At 41.9% G+C, this 15,004-nt stretch overlaps 1 protein-coding gene across 1 annotated transcript; it reads right to left on the bottom strand.

Moving 5' to 3' along the window:
* Nucleotides 1-1,408: 1,408 nt before the first annotated feature.
* Nucleotides 1,409-13,984, bottom strand: LOC148016233 (endonuclease 2-like). The gene is made up of 9 exons (XM_087663584.1): nt 13,748-13,984; nt 12,952-13,126; nt 12,728-12,832; nt 12,560-12,615; nt 4,516-4,599; nt 4,335-4,427; nt 2,364-2,431; nt 1,807-1,880; nt 1,409-1,718 (listed from the first exon to the last, which is right to left on the bottom strand). Exons 1-9 carry the CDS (start codon nt 13,892-13,894, stop codon nt 1,603-1,605), a joined length of 918 nt encoding a protein of 305 aa, XP_087519710.1. The 5' UTR covers nt 13,895-13,984; the 3' UTR covers nt 1,409-1,602.
* Nucleotides 13,985-15,004: the final 1,020 nt, after the last annotated feature.

The following is a 15,004-nucleotide window of genomic DNA, read 5'->3' as shown; positions in this document are numbered from 1 at the left end:
ATGGCCATTGACACAAGAGATTTCCATGTTCAAGAACGTAGTACTTAGGGAGATAAAATGACCTGTATCAAGTATTAGGAAGGAGTTTTCTAAGTAGTCAAACTCCACATCAACTCCTTTATAAATGGTAAAGATTGGATTTGTATTGCTACCAAGGAATATGTGGGGATTAGGAATAAGAAAGGTTCTCTTCCAAGTTAGCACATATAAAAACCTTTTAATCTAACAATTGTTTTTCTACTAGCCCAACACACCTTTTCACACTATGGAAATTATACTTTATTTATCTCAAGTTTGCATGCACATGTAGACAAGCCTTTATGGTCTCCCAACTAGTGCATTGCTTAGACAAAGAATAAGAGAATGAACTATTTTGCTCACAAAAAATCTACATTTTTTATACACTTCTTTATGTTGTAGCTTTAAGAGACTTAAAATTTTACATCATTTTTTATTGTGCACATCATTTGTACTGAGCTAAGCATGTCATTTGATTAAGTTTTTCTAAGCAAAGGAAAGCAATCAACCTTTTAATTCAATAGTTATTTTTTGATTTTGCTTGCATTAGCCAATCTAAACATCTTTTCACATTATGGAAATCATGTGGGGATTGTATTTCATTTATCTCAAGTTTGCTTGCATGTGCAAACAATGAGTCTATGGGTTCCCAACCAATGCATTGTTTGGAACCGTTTTGGAAATAAAGATAAAAAGAATGAATTGTTTTGTTCACAAAAAACCTACATTCAATATACATTCTTTTATGTTGTATCTTTAAGCAACTTAAAGTTTTGCATCATTTTGTGCAATGCATGCTAGTCGTACCATACGAAGCACATCATTTGATTAAGTTTTTGGGAGCAAAGGAAAGTGCATGATTGCTTCCCTTTGCTCACAACAATGCGAAGCAAGCAGAGTGTAGCCTCCCAAGCTTCACAATGATACCAACTTTGTGAAGCACAATTAGGGGTTTGTCCAACAATGCCAACCAAGCTAGCTAGTATGTATTACAAGGTAAGATGGCCCATTGTGGAACAAAGGCACACATTGTGGACATTATCAAGGATCAAATCGAAAAAACACCCAATCATAGCCGAACACACCATGTTGTCAATTAAAATACAAAAGGATGAGTGGCAGCCATATTTGATGGAATGTTGATTTGATAATGCTAACCAATGCCCTCTAGTACAATGTTCACGATGAATATTCTTGGTAGCAAATATAAAAACCTTTTAAGTGAAAAGGTGGGAGGGATTTATGAATCGGCTTACACATATTTGTCATTTTTAAAAATCTAAGTTATTAAGTTTAGAACATTCTCTAGATTTTAAAGGTTTTTTTGAAATTTTTGTCATTCATGTTAGACACCTAAATTAGTTTCTAGTTGGACATATCAATATAGAACTCCATTAAGAGACGCACTGTACGTGACAGTCTCATGATCCAGACATTTAAAAAAACAAGGATATGCGTTCACTTGACAACGTATGTATTCCGTTTTTATTTTTTAAATTTGACAGTAGGCAGATGGCATAGATCGCCCTTGCTGTATAGACATGTGAGGATCTGTAATTCGAAGACTCTGGATGGTTGGTGCTGTTACATGGTAGACACCGCATCCTTCTGGAAAATCCTATTCAGGACGGCTGCGAGCCTCACACCACCTTGTGCAAGGCGTCGCTCAACCACTGGCATCCGTGTCAGAAAGTAGTCATCTGTCAAAGGAATCGAGCAATCCGCTTCTGTAGATCAACCCCCATAGAAAACTATCTCGATGAATTCCTAGCACGGAGAGAACATTACCTGCCAAGTATGATCCTGGCGTCGCATTTCTGTATGCCCACGAGCATGCTCCTCTGATACTCTCCGCTGCATAGCTGTGACCAACATCCCCCGATACCATCAATTCGAATAGGGTCTCAAGGCCAACATTACGGAGGGCTACGTTTCAGACTTGCGCAATTAGCCAGAACATTTGACACAACATTGAGATAGGCACAAACCCATTGCACAAAGTCACATCTACACCAGTCAGTAAAACAAGATGCAAATGAAGACAAAATGTCACCCTCTTTATGATATAACTATTTTAACCATTCATTCATGTCCATTTGCCAAAGGCCAGGACAGAGCATTCAGATGGAGCAAGCAGTTGCTATAGATTGAATGAAAACAACAGCAGGAAATTTTATCATAATATGCATACTCCTGGTTCTCAATACCCTCACCAGAGGGAAAGCAGAGCATGCAGGCAAAGAAGGGGAGCCGTCTTCTGTCCCTATCAAGATATTAGCCAGACACCTGTGGACAGTGAAAGGCGTGTGTGTCGATGAAAACAAGGTAGATCAACAAATGCTTACATATCTGGGCATGCGAAATCTCCATTGCCACAACCAGCCCACTCCGATGTCTCATCGTTCCACTTGCTCTAACAAATATCAAAGAAAGAAAAGAGAGCAACCATCAGAGTCCTATAAAATAAAACATACACACATCATTATTTACAGAAATTACAAAAACTAAACGAGTTAGTGCTGGGTGACGTGAATTTAACTTGCATATGACGTTTGTGATGGATGATATCAGAAAGCATCAATCTTTCAGCTTAGTGTGGTATTAAAAGCGTGAGAAAGCATTTTGTTATCTCCAGTATTCTTGCAGGTCTATCATTTTAGCTGCTCCATGTACGAGAGGGGCTGTCCACATCAGATGCCTATGGCCAACGGTCAGTAGTATTAGCAGATGTTGACATGCACAAGGCCAGACAAAGCACTTTGAAAAATATTCATTGGAACAGGTTATTTCTGCAAGATTGGCTGAAAGAGAGTTTCATAGGCATGGCCTGATATCAAGATAGCGCAGGTCACAGTGGATATCAGCCGTATTGGATCATAGATGCACAAAATGGCCTACCAGAGGTGTGGATGGCAAAGAACTATATGGAGCTAATGCCTCAGCTCAACACAAGTCATCGTATAATGACTGAACCATAGTCATGAACAATAATGTATCATGAATACCAGCAAATTCAATATCCATTTGAACATCATTCCAAACTTTGAGGTTACACTCTTGCAAAGCATCTTAAAATTTGCACTAACAAAATTAGGTCATTGGTCCTTTCCACAGCAAGGCGGTTCCTCTTCTTTGAGGCAATGTGAGAGTAGGTGCTCGTTGATTGCTCCAAACAAGAGGAGCTCACAACTTGACTAAGAATGTGAATAGCCAATTGTCCCCACAATTGACAACCAGTTGAGAGACTCAAAAACAGAATAGAAACCAAGACAGAAATGACAAAATGTAAGAAGAGAGAAATAGAAATGCCATGACATTTAAGGGAAAAAGGGACAAAGGTGTCAAGAGAGAAAGGCGGCATTTGAAAGGAGAATAAGCAAACGATTGTAGGTGGTCTATAGGAGTAGTGAAATAATAGATCTAGTATGGCCTTAAACTATGATTTCTACGTAAAATTAGCACATGACATTTCAAATCCTTGTTGAAGAGGGAAACATTTCAGATGCAATGACAACACCACATGCTGTCATTTCAAACAAGGAGAAATGTTTCTCTTGAAGGAAATGTGTTATGGTGCCTCCAAGCCATTTTAGGCTCCTCCAACAAGTATTTCAGCATTGTTTTTGCTGCTATACATGGCCCTCTTATGCATCAATATAGCCACATGCCAGAAAAGGATCTATATGGAGCAAGCTAGTGTCTAATGTTGTGCCCAGCTCTTTATCAACCACTACATGATCTATGATAAGTCTCCAAGCATCATGCACCTCTTTCTCTCTCCTAACTTGTGACATGAAACTTGGAATCCAATACCTAAGCAGATGCATGCATTATTTCCACCTCAACACTCATTTTCATCAGGTACTAAGGACTCCTGTAGCTTCCTATCATCTTGTCCATGGCCTCGTACACTTTTATAATACATGCCTGCCACGAGCCTCAATGCACAATCATGACACTATTGCATTTATGATATTCAAGGTGAACTATATTAACTATGATACATCTTGTGCACATGCAAAATAACGTTCATGACATTGGGAGACAGAACTTTGAGAAGCGTTGATTAGAATCCTGTTGGATCATTCTGGTTCTGGTATGGATAATATATAAATCCTACACAAACACATGATGCACTCTTGGCAGCCAGACTTAAGCAGCATGTCAGACATCCCTCAGTGATTTGCACACTAGATGAATGCATTCTGACCATCTAACTTATGTGTATGATTATGCATTCTGACCATCTAGCTTATGTGTATGATTATGCATTCAACAGAAGTGTAAAAAAAACTTCAACTTAATCAAAAACTCACTGTAATGTTTTTGCTGAGGTCATCCACTAAGTCTTTAATACTTGAGTCATAAAACCGTTTGCTTGCTGTTCCAATAATCTCATCATCCCATATCTAAAAAATGAAAATCGGAGGTCAGTATACCTGTCAGCCATATGTGGTCATCTAAAGATCAAGAACATATTAAGCTTCAGCTACTTACATGGTGGAGATTCATAACATGCTTATACCAGTGAACTTTTATCGTGTTACCTCCAAGGTCTGAGGTAAAACCTACATGCAGAGGCTGCAAAAAGAAAGCAAACTTGACTAGATTAGATCAGTGCACATAAATTTACCAAATCAGACTTGACTATAAGTAGAACATTTGAAAGCATGATTATCCTATGTTATTAACAGGAGTATCAGAAAGAAGCCTGACAGTACGCTGATATGCAACCTCATTAACTGCAAAAGATTGAAATCTGAGGAAGAAGCCAACATTGCATCATTGGAGGGCACACTTGACTTCCCTCTATGCTACTAAGACCATGAATATATGAGAGAATTATGCACTTCCTTTGTAACCTTGAGACTAAAAATTGGCATACACTTTCGAACAAAAAACCATCATGTACACATTTCATGAATAGAAGACCATGCACACAGATCTGAAAACGTGAGCAACTCAGCACAACTGCATGCAAATCTGTATTGATGGCAGCCGATGATAGGCTGAGAATATATCAAAATGAGTAAATCTCAAAACACTCACTCATTTCTAGAAAAGAAACCACGAGGGTGCACATTTAAGTTGCAATCAGCACTGTATAAGAAGCTTTAACACAAGTGATACTTCTCAAAAGAAAGATGCAATAGCAGTACAGTTCTCATGCTAATGACAATCAAAGAACAAGGGCAACCATGCCAGGAGACCATCACAATACCTTGCTGATTTTAGCAGCACCTTATAAAAACCCCTTTCCCACAAAAATTTCATCCGCACAATCCCCTTGCAACAAGGATTGTAACTACTAACAGATCCAACAAAGCATCAGGATCCTGCCTATGAAGAAGAGAATAACTCTCTTTGATGGAACACCAAAAAAGAATGCAAGACGGTCTTGGTATCCACAATAGCATCCAAGACATCATCTTTATCCTGATCAGAAAACGCTTCTTCATTACGCCGGACATGCTCCCTCAGCAATGTGTTGGCTAACTCCAACCGGTGCTCCTAGTCTAAGTCCTCAAATTCATCCGGAGTAGAAGTGACCTGCACATAAGAGCACACTTAATGCTATGACTGCCAGGATTCTTCAGAATCCATCATCAATGCATCAGAAGTGTGTTTGTTGTGTCTAACTGGCGACTGAACCTCAGGATCCGGTGCTATCATCTCAGTACAAAGGACCATTTCTTCCCCCTCATCAACCTGAGAGCCAGGTCCCAAAGCCTCGATTACCTGATCAACGAAGTATTCAACTCTGACATAGTGATCAGCTTCCTGTTTGCAATCGATGGTATGACTCTGTGCCAGTAATTGCACACACTGGACAGCAGGTCTTCTGGAGTGCATAGGCTCTCTCTCTCTTTTTTTTTTCTTTTTTTTTTTCTTTTTTTGGAACCCATCATCATATGTGATGGGACTTACCTCTCTCTCTCTCTCTCTCTCTCTCTCTCTCTCTCTCTCTCTCTGCTGCAGTTCTGTCTGCACAGAGTTGCTAACCTGTTTCAGGCCACTGCCCGTAGGCCTGAGTATGCACACACAGGGACTCTACCCTGCCGCAAGGCACTGCATGGACTGCAGCCCTGCCTGCATAGCACCAGTTCTCCTGAAAAACGAAACCCTAAAAAATGTCTGCAGTAAAAAAATGGGTTGCCCTGCAGACTGCACCTGTGTCTTAAACCCTGTCTGTCTGATTCAACAAGTCTGACATGTGACTTCCCCGCCCCCACCCCAAAGGACACATTAACCAACATTAATGTTGAAGTAATGTTGACAACATTTAACCATAACATTAATACTCTGTAAACAATAACAATAACATTAAATATCAACATTAGATGTTACTGTAATGGTTAATATTAAATATCAAATCAACCTTAAATTTTATGATCATATTAAACTTAAATGTCACTGTCAAAGCAAAAAATATTAATGCCTTTACAGGGCACAAGAGTTCGACTACCAATGATAATCTGCACACAAGCATCTACAATCATTAGTACCACCAAAGACTCTTGCACACAAGCACCACCAAAGACTCTTGCACACAAGCATCTCCTCAAAAGACCCAAACACCAGTATCGGACAAAAAGCTTACCTTGTCGTACCCACCACCTGCAACACATGCCCCCAGTCTACACCCCTCTCATTAGCAGTGTCCCATACCACCCTAAACGAGATTAAAAAACAACTGTCAAGCATGAACGATCATAGTTCTACGAGTGAAAGTGGTTTTGTACATGTCATTGCATCTCACACCAGATAGCAGGTTGACACACTTATACCAAATGAAACGTCCATCTAGGATCCAACCTACACGAGAAACACCAATAAGCTATATCCATGAACATATTAAGGATTGGACATTAGACTCACCTATCCCATCCATAGATCCAAATGGTCTTATCTGCAGGTCACAACCATGTCCCAAGAGCTCACATCCCGTACCACTAGCCTACACCATCCCGATGTATAAACTATTGAGAAACCCTTCATGCAGTTTGCGTTCTGCGTTTTCGGTTTTGGGTTTCGTGTTTTGCATTAAGGGTTTCGCATTTTGCATTTAGGGTTTCACAGTGGACAGCCCCAAAAAGGGGTTGGGTGCCCATAGTGGGATGCCACCCTAGACAACTGACGCCCTCCCTCCAGGCGCCACCCTAGACAATCTCTTGCCTATTTATAGGCTGCCTCTATCACTCATTCTTTACAGCTGATTCATTCAGTCTATCACCTCTTCTCTCCAGCCTCTCCACTACCCTCACATCCCTTCAGGAGGACATTGCGGTTCGTAGTTCTTCGTGGCTGTCTCCATCATCTTCCTTGTGCTACGGCACCCTTGTTCCCTTGTATCACATTCTCTCCATGATTCAGATCTTCATCATTCCATTCATCAGAGTTTCTTCTCTTCTCTTCTCTTCTTAGTGTTTGCTAGGTTCACTCTGTGTTCCTCCCTGCAAACCCTACTATCTCGTTGGTACGTCGTCTTTTGACATGGTATCAAAGTTGGATCTGCTAAACAATGGGAAAGATCCTCCGCTCTAGTTAAGGCAAAGACCGGTGGCAAGTTCGGCATCCACTCTCTCCTTCCGCTGCATCAACACTTTTTTGGCGGCTATTCTAAGCTGTGTTTGCAGGCTGCAGCTCAGCCAAACCACCCCAAGGCTCAGCCCAGCTTGCATTTGCAGCTGGCTGGCCTCTGCTTGCTCCGCCCAGCTCCTGGCAGTTGTTCTCTGGTCACTAGTGACGCTTCTCCCTCTTGGTAGTGCTGTGTTCCATCTACTTGCGTTTTTCAGGCGGCGGCTGCTGGCGGTACAACCTATCTACTTGCGGCATTTCCACAACCTACGTTTTTAGTCTTTCTCTCTCCTCATCAAAGAAGAGAAAAACCGGTGGCAAGTTCGGCATCAACATTTGATTTCTCTATCATTTCCACTGCACATTGGGAGATATCCTTTTTCTCCCTCCCACCCTCCCTTCTCTAGTTTGCTACACTGGTACCATGGCGTCTCCGCTGATAGATTGCACTTCTACTGGGTGCTACTACTGCGGTACGAAAGGCCATCCCACCGAAGGCTCTCGACATTGACCATTGCTCCCCACCCCTCTGGAGTATATGCGTCTTCCACTAGGCACTCCTTATGCCACCTCTCCTTTCTGGGCCACAGAGATTATTCTGCAGCATCGGCTATCAGAGTATTATGCTCGAGGCAATAAGCCGCAACTCACACACACTAAGTCCTTTCGAGCACACGGAGGCTCTAAGACCTTCTAAGGCAATAAGCCCTCCTAGAGACCACCCCACTGTGCGGAGATTTCCCCCACCCACTTCTGGGTACAATGGCTCCCACGGCCCGCATCTCCTCCACAGTCCACTCTCTTGAGAGCCCGTGACTGTTCCCCACCCTCGGCTCATCCTAAGCCTCCTTCTTCCCCACCCTCTTCCACTTAGGTTGTTCGAGAGGCCACTTTTGGGTGCTTTCCGGCTTCTTTCAAGCCCCAGATACCTTCTTTGGCACAACCGGTGGCACTTCCTTTGTCCTCAGATGCTTCGCAATCCGTGAGCCATGAGTGGTTGGATTCCCTTTCTCTCTCAAACTGGGATTCAGAGGGGGATTTTCTTACTTCGCCCTCAAACAGGGCTTCCAGTTCTTCTTTGGCTTCATAAGGGGCCCCTACTTCTACTCCTTCCAATTCAGAGAGGGACCCTATGTGCCATGAAGATCTTCACACACCACCACCTTTCACTTTCGAGGAGCGGCTCTCCTTTGAGCATCATTTCTTGTACTCATACCCAGGATCTAGAGGATCCACCTAGATCGGGGCCCTTGGGTCTTCAGTAGCAACTTGGTGGCTAGGCCTTCGTATTCCTTCCAGCATGGAGTCACGGAGCTAGTGGCTTCTCTCTCAAGGTTGAGTTTCGGGTTCTACAACTCATCCAGTCTCCTAACTATCTTCAAAGATCTCCTTTCAAGTGGTAATTCTCAGATTACAAGGTGGATCTTCTTCGTCCCTTGGTCAGCATGGAGCCAACTCCCAAGATCGAGTACAGGCATATCCTTATGATTCTCGGCACCCCACAAAGTCCGACATTCCTCCTATGCATTGCATGTTTTCATCATCTTTGTACTAGGGCACTTGGGCAAGTGAACAATTTCCCCACAAGAGACACTGTCCAAGTAGCACCTGCTGCATGAGCATTCTTCAGCATGTAGCATTCCATCTCCACCTCACTCTTTTCTTGTTTCCCTTTTTGGGCCTGAGAGGGGATGTTGAGAAACCCTTCACTTGCATTTGTGTTTGTGTATTTCTGTATTTGCGTTTAGGGTTTGCATTTAGGGTTTGCAGCCCCAAAAAGGAGCGCCATCCTAGACTGACTATGCCTATTTATAGGCCACTCTCTCATTCATTCCTTACGGCTGATTCATTCAGTCCGTCACCTCTTCTCTCCAACCTCTCCATTGCCCCCACACCCCTTCAAAAGGACATTGCAATTCATGGTTCGTGGCTGCCTTCATCATCTTCCTTGTGCTATGGCACCCTTGTTCCCTTGTATCACATTCACTCCATGATTCAGAACTTCATCATTCCATTCATCAGAGTTTCTTCTCTCTTCTCTTCTCTTCTCAATGTTTGCCGAGTTCACTCCGTGTTCCTCCCCGCAAATCCTAATGTCTCGCTGGTACGTCATCTTTTGACAACAAGTAGTCTCAATGCAATGACCAATTATTGTAAATGGCACTAGATAGTAGTGCAAATTGCACTATCCCAAAAACGAAAGGTTGCAACTAATGAAGATGAAGTTGAAGAAGTTGGCAACCACAATGAAGTTGTCATCAACGCCTAAAGGGAATAGACAAATAGGGTAGACAAATGGGGCAGCAAAGATCAACTAAAGAGTGTGTCATACTCTTAACGGATCCCAAATCACAATAGGGAGCCTCAATGCAATGACCCGGAGTTGTAAATGGCACTAGACAGTAGTGCAAACTCCACTATCCTAAAAATGCAAGGTTAAGACTAATGAAGTCTGATTTGAAGAAGTTGGCAGCAGCAATGGAGCTGTTGTTGACTCTTGGAGGCGACAGACCGATAGGGCAGCAGCTGCAGGCTGAAAACACAGTTTGCCAGAGGCTGGGCAGCTACAGAAATGATCATATCAGCAGTGTATGGACCAGCTGCTGAAGCAGATGCAGGCTGAAATACCAATCACCAATGGAAGCAGCTCCAGACAAGTGATCAGCAGCAATTGTGGCAGCAAAGAAAGGCTGAACAGGGCAACAAGCTGATGGCCAGCACCACCAATTGAAGTATACATCAGAAGGGGGATGTAGACAATAGTAGAACAAGGTGCCAACAATAGGGGAATTTGCAAAACAGGATTGGCGCAAGTGACTGGGCACCCTCCTATTTATAGATGTGGATAACTTTGGGTGTTGGCTTATGAACACAAAAACTTTGGTCATTTTTAAGAAGGTTTGATCATTTTGGGTTTTCGGGCTGTTTAAAGAGCTAATTAAGGTTTTAGTTTTGAAATGCACCTTTTTAGCTTCACAAACATCCCACTGCCTAAAGGACTATTTTGCTCCCTCCCCAAAGCATCTTCATCCACAAGTGTTGCCGCTTGATCAACCAAAACAAAGCAGTTATCTCCAAGCTCCACTCACCTCAGCACCAGTCCTAGAGGCACGGCCATTCTGAGCTGAGCTCCATTGCATCGGCATTCATCATGATTCAATGTTCATTATTCTTCATTCTTATGTGCTTCTGAGGTTCTTTGTCGCAGTGTTTGCCATGCAATCTACGTTTCTCTCCACAAACCCTATTATTTCTCAACAAAGTGGTCTTAGCTTCTTAGGTGGGGAATTGTGATGCGCTTTCTAAAAGTTGGTTGATGGCGAGGATCGAGATTCAGCTATTTCTACTCGATATTCATGGATTGGTATGACCAAAATTGACATCAGTGTCCCAAGGACCTTGGCGGTGGATTGTTATTGTTGCATGTACTATTATGAGTCCTTTATCATTGTATACTTTATTGTACTAATCACCCATGATCTAAGAGAGGGTGTTAGTAGTATACATATCTTGGATGACCAGACCCATACTATGAGCGCAATTCATTTCTAAGTCAAAACCATTTTGGCTAGCCAACTAGTATCTTTGCCGCCTCCTAATGGTGGTCCACTTGTCATTTATTGATGCATTCTTGTTGCCACTTTATTGTAGTCTCTTGTCCATTGTCATTATCACTGAAATACTCGGCACACTACTTCAGTTGGAGAATGGGAGGCTGCAACACTCGGCTGGCTGTTCTCAGCCTATACCATTGCGTTACTCTTGAGCCTCAGTATATGGATTCCACTTCCTGAGTCTATTCTCTTTGAGTTCATTGTGTTCTTGTTGTTCTTTTGTGTTCTTTGTGATTACAGGAGATATGTCTGCACCATCTCTTTGCTTCCATTACTCCACACTTTTCTGACGCAAGTAACAAACAAGTATGCTGCCAAGAAAGAGTGGTAACTTAAGGACTCCTTTGATGAGAAGTATCAGGGAGGAAGATATTATCTAATGCTCCAATTCAACTAGACAAATATTGAGTGTTAAGCACTAACTAAAGAGGGTTAGAGAAAGTCGCCAAACCAATGATGGAGAAGGCATGAAGTTGACAGGACTTGGAGCACCATCTGAGTTGTGCATGAATGACACATAGATGACCAGTGGGCATGAACTAAAGGAGCACTACTAGAGAGTGTTCAGGATTCGTGGGTGACCAATAATGGAATGCGAGGAAAATCCAAAAGTGGGGATTCCAAGGCTTTCTAGATCTGCATGTCCACCTGTGTACTTCCTACACAAGTTTGTCTTTGTTCACCCATGTTTGGGTTTGACTGGTCAGCTAAAATTTATGGCCCACTTTGCATTATGCCATGCAGCAGTATTAACTCCCTAAGGAATCCTATAAACTTCATTTGACCCAGATGAAAGCTGAGTCCCTTTTGTACAAGCTCTGTACATGGCACTAGGGGAGTTGAACATGCAACTTCATGGAAGCCCAACTTCCAATCACTTTCGTGATGGCAGAGTTGAATTCCAAAATAACTATAAATGGTCACTCAATGTTTTTTGCAAGTACACATGTTCCTGCTTAAATTTCCAAGAAGAATATACTGAGCTAGTCGTTCTTCTGGCTAGGTGACATTTATCGTTGATCCAGAATGGCTTGCACGTGAGGATGTTGTGTGAAGAGTGGGAGTTGGTTCTCATGTCATTGAAAATTTAACTGAGCTCAGACCCTGTATACAAGGACTGATTTCCCAATTTAGTTTGGCCCATAAACAACTCTCAAACTGGTTTTGAATCTTTTTTGAAATCTATCCTCCTTTTAGATGATTACAGAACAATAATTTAAGTTAAATGCTCATTAGTATTGCTTTTATACTCTCAGATGCCTTTCTCAAACCAGAATTCAAAGTGGAATACACAAACTAAAATATCTTGTTTCCAAGAAATGATCCATTCGCCAAAGTAAAAACATAACCTGATGTATGTCACCAACAATATGTGCAAGAAACAGGAGCGCTTCAGTCAAATTGTCTGGAAATTCAACAAGAACTTGTAAGGCATGATATTGCATGTGATTCACTACTATTTTATAATTCCTTTATCGAAATGTGTATGGTGCAGGCTAAAAGATATGAACACCTACACTGGGATTGCGATTCTGAAATGTATGTAGTCAATTGAGAGGTATAGTTGTTAATAGCACCAGCTGCACATCTGTCCTTCACTCCACTTGAGTCATGACAATCACCTGCATCATTTAAATGATTTTTCATACAACCTGAACAAGTATGATTATAGCTTTTCATCCTAAAGACTAAAAAATGAACAAAGGCACTGGCACCACTAAGTCAAGGTTGTCTAACTTACGTGCATAATTGTAATTGCAGCTAAAATCTGGAGTGTCAATATAGTGCAGAGCACTGCTCCAGTGGTACTTCCATCGCATCTCATCAGGCCATGAGCACAGGCTAGCAAGATTTCCCTCGGCATACTCTGGAAGGAGATTCCGTACTGCATCTTTAGTTTCTTGACTGAAAAGTGTCTGCATCAATGTATGAACTATTCAGTGAATAAGAATAACACACCGGCCAGGCAGCTACTCCAGGCTGAAAGTAGCAAAGGGATATCCACAGAGAAAAACCAAAAATCTGAGGGAATGCTCGGGAATTTCAGTTTGGCCTATCAAGTCTTGTCATTGCTGATCTATTCCAGCTTCGCACAATGTTCATAGGCCTTATGAATTGACAGGAATGATCGGAAATTTCAATTTGGTCATTTCAAGCCACGTTATTGCTACGACTATTTTTGTGGTCTCCGGTGTGTTTTGCAGGAAGCTTTGAATTTCTTAAGAGAAACATTGGAAAAAAAAGCCTGCAGAAACGACTGGAAATTTCAGTTTGGCCATATGAAGCCATGACCGCTACGTCTTGTGTTGATGCCTCTGGTGTGTTCTGCAGGAAACTTTGAATTTCTTAAACAGAGTTTGAGAAACATTGAGGAAGGAGTCTACAGGAATTATCTGAAATTTCAGTTTGGCCATATCAAGCCATTTCATTGCTACGTCTGGTATGGTTTTTGCAAGAAGCTTTGAATTTCTGAAACAGATAAGAAGAGAAACAGGAAAACTTGACAATACGCGTCGAGATTTTCTGAAGGGAAGTACCTCGGCGAGAGCGCAGGTGGCATAATGCCCTTCAACCCCCCAAGCTAAGCAGGGACGAGGACCTTGCATTAGAAAGGCGAGCGGGAATACGAACAGGGAAACAAGAGGAAACACAGGAGAGGCCATCTTCTTCTCTTCCGGATTCATGATGGTCTTCGTTCCCTTTCGGCTGTTTGCCTGAAGAATGGAGGGTCTATGGGAGCGCCATCGCCGGACTGCCGAAATTATTGCATTCTGTCACGTATTATATACATGTCGGCCGTACTATTGCACGGCTATTACTAGCAATAATATTCTAAAAATACATTTTACAGCTCGATGATTGGATGATGACTAAATATTGACGCTAAATAGCTAATGAGGAGCTCACTATTCACCAAAAAAGTCTTTGACTCAAAAGTTTAGATAGATTTTTGAACCAAATCACACATTTGCCATTTTTACGACTAACATTTTTGTAAAGTTCAAGTGCTTTTGAAGGCTCATTGAAATTTTTGCAATTTATTTTACGTTAAAGCTCATTTTTTATTGAATATTAAAATGTGAAGTATATTAGAAAAAGCATGCCAATGGTCTTAACTCACTTGGTTTGGATGTGGGTTGAGTTTGCATGGGTGTGTGAGCCCAAATCGTCGATTGCTCTTCTTTGGTAGTTTAACAGAAGATATATTCACATCCAGAATAAAAAGAGTGTAGCCATGAGTTTCTGGTGTGCATTGTTCACTAAAAACCTTTTTTGGCAACAAATACAAAACCTTTGGTTAATTAAACTAGTGTAAACATTGAATTCAAATTCTTACTAGGTGCTCCACACCTAGGCTCAGGCACCAAGGCGATGGTTTGCACCAACGTTATTGACAATTTTAAGGGGTGTGTGTGTGTGGCTGGGGGGGGGGGGTGTCAAGAATCGCGTGGTGGAGGGGGTTGCTCAAGATGCTGCGCCGAACACACACAGAATGCACAAGGAGAAGCTCACTCAAGAGACAAGAAGAGAGATGGAGGCCAAAACGTTTTCTTGCTGATTTCTTCTTCTTCTTCCACACACTTTTCAATGTACACAAAGTATAGATAAGATACAACATAAAAGGAAATGGCCTAATAAGTCAAACAATGCATAACCGACTACACTAGTCGACTGGCGCTATAACTATGCCAGCTGTAAATAGGTGTAACAACCTGAATATAATAAGTAATGAGTCAGTGGCCATGTGAGAGTCATAATGACCACCGACGTGCTAAGTGTAGATGTGTGGACCC

The sequence above is a fragment of the Lygodium microphyllum genome, chromosome 23 (genome assembly GCF_053477565.2).
Source record: "Lygodium microphyllum isolate KBCC chromosome 23, Lygodium_microphyllum_v1.1.10, whole genome shotgun sequence".
NCBI lineage: Eukaryota > Viridiplantae > Streptophyta > Polypodiopsida > Schizaeales > Lygodiaceae > Lygodium > Lygodium microphyllum.
The sequence above is the reverse complement of the archived record's forward strand: the minus strand, read 5'-3'. Positions and strand labels throughout refer to the sequence as shown.